This window comes from Suricata suricatta, chromosome 7 (genome assembly GCF_006229205.1).
Source record: "Suricata suricatta isolate VVHF042 chromosome 7, meerkat_22Aug2017_6uvM2_HiC, whole genome shotgun sequence".
NCBI classification, from domain to species: domain Eukaryota; kingdom Metazoa; phylum Chordata; class Mammalia; order Carnivora; family Herpestidae; genus Suricata; species Suricata suricatta.
The window spans coordinates 34,669,255-34,681,490 of record NC_043706.1 but is presented as its reverse complement, the minus strand read 5'-3'; the positions used below and the strand labels follow the sequence as shown (position 1 = coordinate 34,681,490).

The window sequence follows — 12,236 nt, the reverse complement described above, 5'->3', positions numbered from 1 at the left end:
GCAAAGGCTGTTGTTCCTTGTGACAAGAAGACCAGAGACTCAAAGCCAACCACCTTGAGGCTGCTAGAAATTATTTGAGACCTACTCCACAAAACCCAGAACGTAATCACCAGTTAAAAGTCAGCTCTGTCCTCAGGAAAGAGGCCTTCATGGAGAAAGGGGTTGGTACCTCCTGGAGAAGTAGGAGTGTGAGGACTGAAGGTTGGTGAGAACCAGTCACAGAATGGAGGAGGCAGGTCAGCACGAAAAGGTACCCTGAGAGGAAGCAGGAAATCTACACACCAGCAACAATGGTGGGACAATTTAAAGCTGACGTGTTTCCGTGTTTATTCATTTTGTTCTCTCCAAAGGAGAGAATATAAATTTATACGTACATAAAAGTTTGAACGTATTGGCTATTTACTAGTGCCAGGTCTGTATACACCCATTTTCTGATCAATGCTCATGCATAAGGCTAAAAGGTGCTATTAGTTTCTGAGGTATTATTATCATTATTCCTATTTGCAGAAAAAGAAATTGAAGCTTACTGAGGTCATAAGTAGGCAGTGAAGCCTGGGCTCAAATCTCGGTCTACCTGACCGGAGAGCCCACATACACTCCTAATCTACCTAGAAAACGACGTCCAGTAAGATCCGAAGCCTGGGAAGGGGAGATGCCAAGCAAACGGATGGCACGGCACCAGAGCTATAATTTCCCTGAGTGTGCACGGCCAAGAGCCCCAACCCTCTAGCTTTGTACCAGTCAGCTCCTGTCTGCACAGAACAGGCTGTGTACGTTGGTAGCTAGAATGTGAAGAGGCTGTATTCAGGAATATGGTCCCTGGAGAAGTATCGCTCTTCCCTTTCAACATCAGGAGTCCCAGTAAAAACGCCAATCCAGGTAATCCTAGCTGGGGGTACCTCCGGTTTATAGGCTGCCTCGTTTTAACATGGTCCCAACCAACTGATAACCAACCTGAGGCATCCTAACACCACAGCATGGCTTGAAGTTCAGCCAAGATTATTTAAACAGATCTGTGTCAAACTTTCAACCAAACTGGCCTGTCGCGGTCATCTCAATAACTAGTGTGGCTGCAATGTGAACCAGCTTCGTGATGCCCAACTAGCCCGGATCATACTTGAGTATCACCTCGGAAAAACAATAAATTTAGAGGCCTATCATACCATCAAGTAGCCAATGGGGCCACTCTGTGGTAAGGCTAGTTTTATCTGAGCTGTAAAAATTATTGCCGGCAATATTATCACTAATGGTAATAAACTGGCAAATTAAAGTCAATATATACAGACAGGGAACACGTACTGGGCTCATGCAGTTGAGATGATTGAAGACCCCGTGTAAAGGCTTCTTCTGTGATGGGGCTTAACCACGCAGTAATTAATGGCAGCCTGGAGTGGAATGATAATCACGTAGTGGAAAAAGTAATAAAAATGTCCCAACAAAGGTACTAAAATAAGGGCGATAAATGTTTTATAGTCACAATCTGGAATTGTAAAATGGTCGGGTGCTGGCCTACAGGCTGTCCCATGTTGCACACCTCTAATAACAGACCACCATGTGCATGAAAAGAGGAGGCAATTTATTCAGTGACAATTCTATTCCTCCCTAATTGCAGAGCTAAGTGATTACTTCTATTAAAAGTATGACTGCGGGGCGCCTGGGTGGCTCAGTTGGTTAAGCGTCCGGCTTCAACTCAGGTCAAGATCTCACGGTTCGTGGGTTCGAGCCCCGCGTCAGGCTCTGTACTGACAGCTAGCTCAGAGCCTGGAGCCTGCTTCGGATTCTGTGTCTCCCTCTCTCTCTGACCCTCCTCTGCTCGCGCTGTCTCTGTCTCTCAAAAATAAAATAAAAACCATTTAAAAAAAAAAAAAAGTATGACTGCAGGGGCACCTGGACGGCCCAGTCAGTTGAGTGTCCAACTCTTGATTTCAGCTCAGGTCAGGATCCCAGGGCCGTGGGATTGAGCCCTGCATCGGGTTCCGTGCTGAGCGTGGAGCCCGCTGAGGATATTTCTCTCTCTCTCTCTCTCTCTCTCTCTCTCTCTCTCTCTCTCTCTCTCCCCCTCCCCCTTCCCTACCTCCCTCAGCCCCCTCTCTCATAGCTCTTGCTCTAAAACAAAATTTTAAAAATAAATAAATAAAAGGAGATATTTAAGTAGGATACATGAATAAAAAATTAAACCTATTAAAAAAAGTATAATTGCAATTCTGCTGAATGATCAGTGAAAACTTTTGTGGTTTTTAGAGAACTAACAGCTGGCAAAACAAAAGTATTTAAAATTCATCTTGGCAGTCTGGGACGCGGCAATGTTCCTCGAGACCTGTCCTCAATCCAGAAGTGGGGAAAATGCACTCAATTAACAGATGCAGACGAGGTATGGTGACTGGCACGCACATAAAATAGGACAGTGCCCTCGACTGCCTTATGCGTGGTTGGATGGACTGATTTCTGCGTTAGCCACTTATCCATCAGAGATTACTATAAAACAGGCTGGAGTGCAAATCATGGAAAAAGCCTCAATGTCCATCACCGGATGAGTGGATCACGAAGATGTGGTTTATATACAATGGAGTCCTACATGGCAATGAGAAAGAATGAAACCTGGCCATTCGTAGCAAAGTGGATGGACCTCGAGGGTGTCATGCTGAGCGAAGTAAGTCAGGCTGAGAAGGACAGATACCATATGTTTGCACTCATAGGTCTAACAGGAGAACAGGAGAGACCTAATGGAGGACCATGGGGAGGGGAAGGAGGGAAACAGAGTTAGGGAGAGGGAGGGAGGCAAATCATGAGAGACTCTTGAATACTGAGAACAAAATGAGGGCTGAAGGGGGAGGGGGATGGGGAATGGAAAGGAGGGGTGATGGTCATGGAGGAGGGCACTTGTGGGGAAGAGCACTGGGTGTTATATGGAAACCAACTTGGCAATAAACTATAAATTAAAAATACAAATGGAAGTTAAACAAATAAATAAATAAATAAAATAGGCTGGAATGGATCTACCAATCACCGAATCCTGCCTGTGAACACAACTGGCTACAAGGAACAGAATCCTCAACCTCTGAGGCTTAAATTATAAAGACCATGATGTCAAGGCCCTCCTGGGCAGGTGCCTGCGGGTCTCCCACCAACTCCCTCAGGTTACAAGCTCCCTGCCACAGCTTTCAGCACCGACTTTCACACCGCCACATTCAAAAGCAGGAAAGGCGAGTAAAGACAAAAAAAAGAGGCTCTCTTCACAAAATGATGTCTCTCTCCGGTCGAACAAGAAAATCTTTCCAAGTACCTTCCCTCAGGAGACTTTCTTTTACATCTCAAGGGCCAGAACCGACGACATAAGCCCATTGCAGGCCAGTCACTGTGATTACCAAGAGATTATTAGAAAAGGCTTAAACTAATTCAAATACCTGCTCAAAAGCTGAGTAAAATTATGGTTCTTGAACAAGGAAGAAGCAGGGGCAGGGAAGACCCTGCTGTACTGGCCAACAGCCCAGATAGTCTGCTGCTGGTAAAACCAGGAAACAGCATCCATTCTCCTTAATGGGAATGTCACATAACTGTCACAGAAAACATGCTCCCCTATGAAGAGCAAGGTACAAACTAAGAAGCACTAAAGTAAAGCTCACTGGCTAAGTACATGCGATGATTTCATTCCTTCAATCCGAAAATCTTTACTCAGTGCCTAGGACGTGCTGCCTGCTCTTCTAGGTACTAAGGCTACAGCACTGAATAAAGCAAAATTCCTGCCCTCAAAGAGCTTATACTCTGGTTTCATATAAAAACCGTGCATTACAGAAAAGAACAGCAGTCACGCTTCCAAAGTGATTCAGAAGACCATGCCTTCCACATATTGGCCAAATTACCATCGATTTTGCAATGAGTTGGTAGAATTACAGAAAGTTTGCCACATATTCAGCTAAGTTGGTTTTTTTTAATATTAAAATACAGGGGAGCCTAGGTGGCTAAGTCAATTAAGCATTCGACTCTTGATTGAGGCTCAGGTCGTGATCTCCCAGATGGTGAGATCAAGCCCCACACTGGGCTCTGTGCTGACAGTATGGGGACTGCTTGGGATTTTCTCTCTCTCTCTCTCTCTCTCTCTCTCTCTCACCCCCACTCTCGCGCTCTCTCTCACCCCACCCCGCTAGCATGCACACACATGCACTCTCTCTCTCAAAATGAATAAAGTTTTTTTTTAACTTAAAAAAACTTTTTTTTAAATGTTTTTTATTTATTTTTGAGAGAGAGAGAGAGAGACAGCATGAGCAGGGGAGGGTCATAGAGAGAGACACAGCATCGGAAGCAGGCTTTAGGCTCTGAGCTAGCTATCAGTATAGAGCTCGACGCGGGGCTCAAACCCATGAACCGTGAAATCATGACCTGAGCTGAAGCCGGACGGTTAACAGACTGAGCCACCCAGGCGCCTCTTAAAAAACTTTAAATATTAATATACTGATAAGGTACATCTGTTATGGCATTTTTGTAGGTATTCAAAATACTTTAATATACATTATCTTTACTCCCTCCTTGACTGTCAAGGAAGAAAGGGTACATATTACACCTGCCCCAGAAGGATGAGAACTTAGGTCTCCTGTACCTCTCAAATCATTCGGCTTTCCCCACGGACTACAGCTTTCCTGGAAATAAGTCTCTAAGATTAGGCATGCCCAGAGATAGAGCCCAAAGTTCTTAGAAAATCCACGAAGATGACCCATCTCCTTTTAGATTCACTGTGGTTGACGGATGGCCCAGGAGAGAAAGGAGCGATAAAGTGATAATTGGGGGTATGAATACACACCCACACATCTTGGTTTCTGTTGCGCCCAAAAACATTTTATTAGGATTTTACTAGACAAATAACCTCTAGGGAGCTTTTAACTCTACTGCATGAGTCCTTTGAGGCTGGAAAAAGAGGCCCTGAAGATTGCCAGCCCTGCAGTTATATTCTATTTGCCCTCGTCCTCATAGTGTGAGGGAGGGAAAGGTGGCAGCCCTGGGTATATTCACAAACAATGAACCCCAGAAACTAGATCTCCTACGAGAAGAAGGTCATCAATTATCCAATTTAGGGATGATATCTAATCAATAAAGGCCTTTCCATCGGAACAAAGGGTCCAACACCAAATCCTGCATATACCAGCTGCCTGTGTAGGAAAACAGATCTCTGGTGTGAGTTAATTTCTCACTTAATAACAGATTGTTTAGAGGTAAGAAGATTGCTCATCTCTTGATCCGAAATAGAACAGGGGAGAAGCTAGAAAATATCAAAGTAGAAACTGTCATTTCAACAAAGTAGGAGAAGGTTCGAGAGTTTTAAAAGAAGTACACGCATGAAAGGAAAGCTATCCTGACTTACTTTTTGGTGAGTCGAGGGTCCAGAGGCGGGTGTTGTGCTCCATATACAGGCTGGATGCTGAAAGCAAGAAAAAAGAAGAAAATTGTCAGGAAGCTAAGTATGGTAGGTAAGTGCCATTTGCATCCCAAAACTGGAAGGGACTTTGAGAAACAGGTCACCTCCAAGACGACCACATCCAAGCCTTGCAGTCTGGGGACAACCTGGCTGGCTCAGTTGGCGGAGTGTGCGATTCTTGATCTCGGAGTCATGAGTTCAAGCCCCATGCTGGGTGTACAGATTACTTAAATAAACTTTAAGAAAAAAAAAAAAAGACTCTAGAGAATGTTCATCTTCCACTGGGGCTTCAGCACCTTAAACCTGACTGTTGGAAGAGCTATCTGTAAAGAAGGGAGCATGGAAAGATAACGGGCTCCGGGCCTGGAGAGAGCATCGTTTGAACGCCAGTTCTGGCATCTACCAGCTCTGTAAACTTGCACGAAATTACTTGACCACTTTGAACCAGTTTTCTCATCCGTAAAATGAGAGGATCACCTACCCGAAAAGATTACCTGGGCTAAAAGACAGTGAAATGGGGCGCCTGCGTGGCTCAGTCGGTTGAGCGTCCGGCTTCGGCTCAGGTCATGATCTCACGGTTCATGGGTTCGAGCCCTGCGTCAGGCTCTGTGCTGCCAGCTGGCTCAGAGCTGGAGCCTGTCTTCAGTTTGTGTCTCCCTCTCTCTCTCTGACCCTCCCCTGCTCATGCTGTCTCTCAAAAATAAAAAACAAAACAAAACATTAAAAAAACAGTGCAGCAACACTGGATACCAAGGGAGGGGTGACCCAAGTGACTCACCACTGGCTGGTAGGGGTTTAAAGGACTGCAGCTTGGCACTATCTGGGAGGGGCGGAATATGCGTACACGAAAGCCCAACCTATTCATTTTCAAATCTGTATCTTCTTTTTAAACTTTTTTCTTTTTTTAACATTTATTCATTTTTGAGAGACAGGTGTGAGCAGGGGAGGGACAGAGAGAGAGGGAGACACAATCTGAGACAGGCTCCAGGCTCTGACCTGTCAGCACAGAGCCCGACGCGGGGCTTGAACCCATGGACTGCAAGATCATGACCTGAGCTGAAGTCGGACACTTAACCGACTGAGCCGCCAGGCGCCCCTCAGATCTATACATTAAGAGAAATACATAGGTGTATCAGAAGACATACATAAAACTATTCATTACAGCTCCTTTTAGCCTAAAACTAGAAATAACCCAAGTGTCCAACAGAAAATAAACTGTAATGTGTTCATAGAATAGAATACTATACAGCCATGGAAACATACAAAGTAGGGGCACGCAGTAATAATGTGCACGAATCTCCCAAATGTCGTGCTGAGCAAGCAACAAATAAAAGTGTAAAAACTGTATGATTCTATTTATAAACACTTCAGGAACTGGCAAAAAGGATTTATATATTTTGGGATGCATCCATAGTAGTAACATCACAAAGCAAGGAGTGATTCACAGAAACACATGCAGTTATTTCAGAGAGAAGGAGAGAAGTGTGGTTGAGAACAGACTTGGGGGCTTCTGGTGCGCTCACTTCTGGGGTGTTCACTCGGTGAGTATTCATCAAGTTATCATACCACGCAACTGTTTCATGTGATAGGCCACAATAAAAAAGAGTGACTTGAGGGGTCAGGCACTTGAGTGGCTCTCAGTTAAGAGACCAACTCTTGGTTTTGGCTCAGGTCATGATCTCACGTTTCATGGGTTCGAGTCCCACATCGGGCTCTGTGCTGATGGCACAGAGCCTCCTTGGGATTCTCTCTCCCTCTCTTTCTGTCCCTTCTGTTCTCATGCTCTCTCTCAAACATTAAAAAAAAAAAGGAATGACTTGAGAATAGTTACATACCCAAACTGTAGTTCAAATAAAAAGGTAGCAGAAAAACATGTTGCAAGATGCAAGCACCTAGGAAATAAAGACTTCCTTGACTCCTTCCTGAAGAAGCTACTAGAAGAAAAACTTCAATGAACAAGGAGATAGAGAAACTACAGTGAAAGGATCGGTGTAAAGCATTTAACAAATTTCACTTTAAGACTAAGTCTTAAATCTGAGACTTTATGATTAGAGAAGGTACAAACAATGTAAGTGGCACAGGTTAAATGGGACAGAGGATGGAGTGACAAATAAGTATGTTGGTTTCCTCATCTTTCATGGTCAAGGCTCAAAAGATACTTAAAGCTGATAGCTCAAATAATAGAGGCATAAGTATGTTTTAGGATAGAAGATAAAACTGAAAAAAATAGGGGCATCTGGGGGGCTCAGTCAGTTAAGTATCTGACTCTTGGTTTCAGCTCAGGTCATGATCTCACAGCTTGTGAGCTTGGGCCCCACATCGGGCTCTGTGCTGATGGTGCAGAGCCTGCTCAGGATTCTCTCTTTCCCTCTTTCTCTGACCATTCCCCGCTCTCATGCTCTCTCTCTCTCTCTCTCCCTCTCAAAAATAAACAAATTTCAAAAATTTTAATTAAAAAATAATATAACCAACTAAAAGCAGGTGAGGAAAGGGTAAGAAATGCAACTACTAATTTCATCACTGATCATGGTAGCTGGTCAATAGATGTCTCAAGAAATATGGTATAAATTATAAATGCAATCACTAGGATAAAAACACAAACTTCCCCAATTATCAGAATATACACATGCATACCCCCTCCCCAAGCAAGTAGTCCTTACAGCGAAAGATTTTTTCCAAGAAAACACTAAAAACAGAGCTACAATCAAATATATCAGTCAGTCCAACAAATATAAAAGGGCTGAACTTACCTATTAAAAGAAAAGAATTATTATTAAGAGGAGACTGATTAGATAAATTACAGTTCATCTGTTAAAAAGAATGAGGCAATTCTATACCCACTGACATGATACAAACTCTCAAATATTAATTTAAAAAAGATGCAGGGGCACACTGTTGTCTGTGTGAAGCCCCCTTCAGAAACTGTCCCCCCCCCCCCCGCTTTCTTGGCACTCCTCCCACTTCCGCTCTCTCAAAAATAAAACATTAAAAAAAAAAGATGCAGAACTGTATCATAACAAGCCACCATTTCTGTGGAAAACCTTTAAAATAAAACAAGCCCACATACCTCCCTCTGATGAGACTATCTCTGGGAGAATACACAAGACACCAGGAGCAGGGGGTGAGGAGGGACTGGAGGGCCAGAGAGCAGAGAGGCTGAGTTTTTACGACAAACTTTCTTGCGTCTTTCTGAATTAGTATCGTATACATGTATCACTTCTTTAAGAAATAAATTAAGCAATCTTCAGAGGGTTGGAAGGTTTAAATGAGACAATGTGTAAAAAGCCCTTTAGCACAATTCCTGGCAGGTAGTAATAAAAGCAGGTAATGAGGTAGGTTTGCAAACTCCCAGAATGCCACTCGGCTCACAGTCAGCGCCCAGGGAATATTGGCTTTCTTCCTCCCTCCCGTTTTGGTAATGTATTCCTTACCCAACATTTAGAAAGTAGAACAAGTTTACCAAGTACCTTGTTTGACATAACCGATGTGATCCCAAAGTTGCTTTTAAATAAAAATGCAGCCAATTCAATCATTTTCACATTGATTTCTACTAAGATTCCAGCGGGAATGTTCTTATCTTCAATCTTTATGGATATGGCTCTGACGTTTTTAGCTATTAAGAATCCCTATCTCCCCAAATTTTTCTAAAAGGTTATTCGGTAATTTGTAAACAAACCATTACCTACACTACTGCAGAGATACAAACAATACAATTTTAACATGTTAACAGAATTTCCTAGGCAGAGAAAAAGGAGAAAGAAAATAAAAGCGATCAAAGAATAGTAAGAAAGTTAGGCTTACAGAGAGAAGGCAGACACAAAACAAAAATGAAAACACAAACAAAAAAGCCCAAAGGGCATAGATCAATGGAACAGAATAGAAAACCCAGAAACAACCCCACAACTGTATGGTCAGTTCATCTTGAACAAAGTAGGAAAGAATATTCAATGGGAAAGAGACCATCTCTTCAACAAATGGTGCTAGGAAAATTTCACAGCAATGTGCAAAAGAAAGAAACTAGACCACTTGCTTACACCATACACAAAAATTAATTCAAAATGGATTAAAGACCTAAATGTGAGACCTGAAACCATAAAAATCCAAGAAGAGAACAGAGGTAGTAACCTCTTGGACATCAGCCATAGCCAATTTTTCCTAGACATGTCTCATGAGGCAAGGGATACAAAGGCAAAAAAATAAACTATTGAGACTACATCAAAACAATAAGCGTCTGCACAGTGAAGGAAACAACCAACAGAACTAAAAGACAAGATACTGGGTGGGAAAAGATATTTGCAAATGACCTAAGAAAGGGTTAGTATCTAAAATATAGTAAGAAGCTATAAAACTCAACATCCACAAACCAAATAATCCAATATAAAAATGGGCAGAAAACACGAGCAGACATTTCTCCAAGAAGACACACAGACAGCCAACAGACACGTGAAGAGCTATTCATCATAAATCAAAATGCAAATCAAAACTATAATGAGATGTTACTTCATACCTGTCAGAATGGCTAAAATCAACAACGCAAGAAAGGAGTTGGTGAGGATGTGGAGAAAAGGCTGCCCTCTTGCACTGTTGATAGGAATGCAAACTGGTGCAGCCACTGTGGAAATCACAATAGAGGCTCCTCAAAAAGTTACAAATAGGGGCACCTGACTGGCTCAGCTGGAAGAGCAGATGACTCTTGATCTCAGGTTTGTGAGCGTAAGTCCCATGTTGGGTGTACAGATTACTAAAAATAATAAATATAAACTTTAAAAAAGTCACAAATAACACTACCATATGATCCAGGATTCATACTGCTGGATATTTACTTTAAGACTACAAAAACACGATTTCAAAGGGATACATGCACCCCTATATTTACAACAGCATTATCTACAACAGCCAAGACACGGAAGCGGCCCAAGTGTCTTTGGATTGATGAGTGGATAAAGAAGGGGGGGGGGGGGGGGGGGGGGGGGGGGGGGGGGGTGTGTGTGTGTGTGTGTGTGTGTGTGTGTGTGTGTGTGTGTGTGTGTGTGTGTGTGTGTGTGTGTGTGTGTGACTAATGAAATATTATCCAACCATAAAAAAGAATGAAATCTTGCCCTTTGCAACAGCATGGATGGAGCTAGAGGGTAGCAGGCCAAGCAAAATAAGTCAGAGAGAGACATATGGCATATGATCTCCCTCGTATGTGGAATTTAAGAAACAAAACAAATGAGCAAAAGGAAAAAAGAGACAAACCAAAAAGCAATCTTTAAAAAAATTTTTGTTTTAATGTTTATTTGAGAGAGAGAGAGAACGCACAGACAGGGGCGGGGCAGAGAGAGAGAGGGAGACAGAGGGTCTGAGGCAGGCTCTGCGCTGACAGCAGAGCGCCCAATGTGGGGCTCGAACCCACGAACAGCGATACCATGACATGAGCTGAAGTCAGATGCCACAGAATCTCAATTATAGAGAACCAATAGAGCCTGGGGGGGGCGGGGAGAGTGGTAAACAGGTGATGGTTTAAGAGGATTAAGGAGTGCACTTGTCATGATGAGCAACAGGTAATGCACAAAACTGCGGAATCACTGTACTAATGTAACACTGTTAACTAACTGGAATTAAAATAAAAACTTTTTTTGAAGACCACTTATTTGTATTTTAATATTTGCAAATACTCTAAGATGAGTACACTTAAGCTCTCCAACTCCACAACCCTCTTTGCAGTAAGACGTAAAGACTAGATGATAAACTGCAGGAAAATTTCAACAGGTTGATTAGATTGGGTGAATGGGTAGAAAAATAAGAGCAGGTCCTTAGAGTCTCCCTTTTAAAAGAGTAACACCACTTGCCAGCAATCCACGCAGAAAAAAAAGCAATCCTAGTTGTGCAGGTCTAAGGGCCAAAGACCATTAATTACTATCCAGGAAGGGGGTCTTAAAATCATGGTAGACTGTTTTTTTATTTTTAATTTGTTTTTGTTTTGTTTTTTTAATAATTTATTGTCAAATAGGCTAACATACAGTGTGTACAATGTGCTCTTGGTTTTGGGGGTAGATTTCTGTGATTCATCGCTTACATACAACACCTAGTGCTCATCCCAACAAGTGCCCTCCTCAATGCCCATCACCCATTTTCCCCTCTCCCCCATCTTTTAAATTTATTTTAAATTGTTTGAGTCTATTAATTTTGAGAGAGACAGAAAATGAGGGAGTTGGGCAGAGAGAGAATCCCAAGCAAGCTCCACGTCACCAGCACAGAGCCCACTCTGGGACTCAAACCCATGAACCCACGAGATCATGACCCAAATTGAACACTTAACTGAGTCACCCAGGCACCCTGGTAGACTGTTTTGTCCTTGTCAGCCTCAAGGTGCTGGCACAGCCAGAAAGGCCAAGGTAAGTGATGGACTTCTTCAGCATAGGTATCAGAGCCTGGGTTGAATTTGTTAACTCTTGAACTAAACCATGATCTGTAACTAAAACACTTTACTCAGTTTACTGAATCTCAAAAAAGTCGCCAAGATATTTGAAAAGAAAGAGAAACCAGGATGATCACAGAGACTAAATGCAGACCGACTGGAAAGCCTGGTGGTTAAGGTGCTCCATTTCCTGGGGTTTATAATTCACCTGTCAGCCTGGACCATCCCTACTCCTCCCAAACCACAATCACCTCTAGAGTGGGCTGGTCTCCGCTCTGCCTTCCAAACATTTCTTAGCTACTAAATCAGGCTTTTCTCCCATTTCAATATCATATCCAATCTGAGACATCCCCTTCAAATTCTACACTCTCCATCATGGGATTTTCCCAGACGCTGTCCCAAAGCATCCACTAACCCACGCCTTCTCTG

General features: G+C 42.9%; 1 protein-coding gene across 2 annotated transcripts in view; it reads right to left on the bottom strand.

The window, feature by feature from the left end:
- TBC1D22B (TBC1 domain family member 22B) overlaps positions 1-12,236 on the bottom strand; it is a 75,176-nt gene that overhangs the window by 53,998 nt on the left and 8,942 nt on the right. Inside the window, exons 1-2 of one of the 2 annotated variants that reach the window (XM_029944247.1) lie at positions 5,512-5,589; positions 5,354-5,410 (exon numbers count right to left, since the gene is read on the bottom strand). In XM_029944247.1, coding sequence (XP_029800107.1) covers positions 5,354-5,410; positions 5,512-5,528 — 74 coding nt within the window. In that variant the 5' untranslated portion in view covers positions 5,529-5,589. Of the gene's footprint in view, positions 1-5,353; positions 5,411-5,511; positions 5,590-12,236 lie in introns of those variants that run through there. The other variant, XM_029944246.1, reaches the window with a different exon arrangement.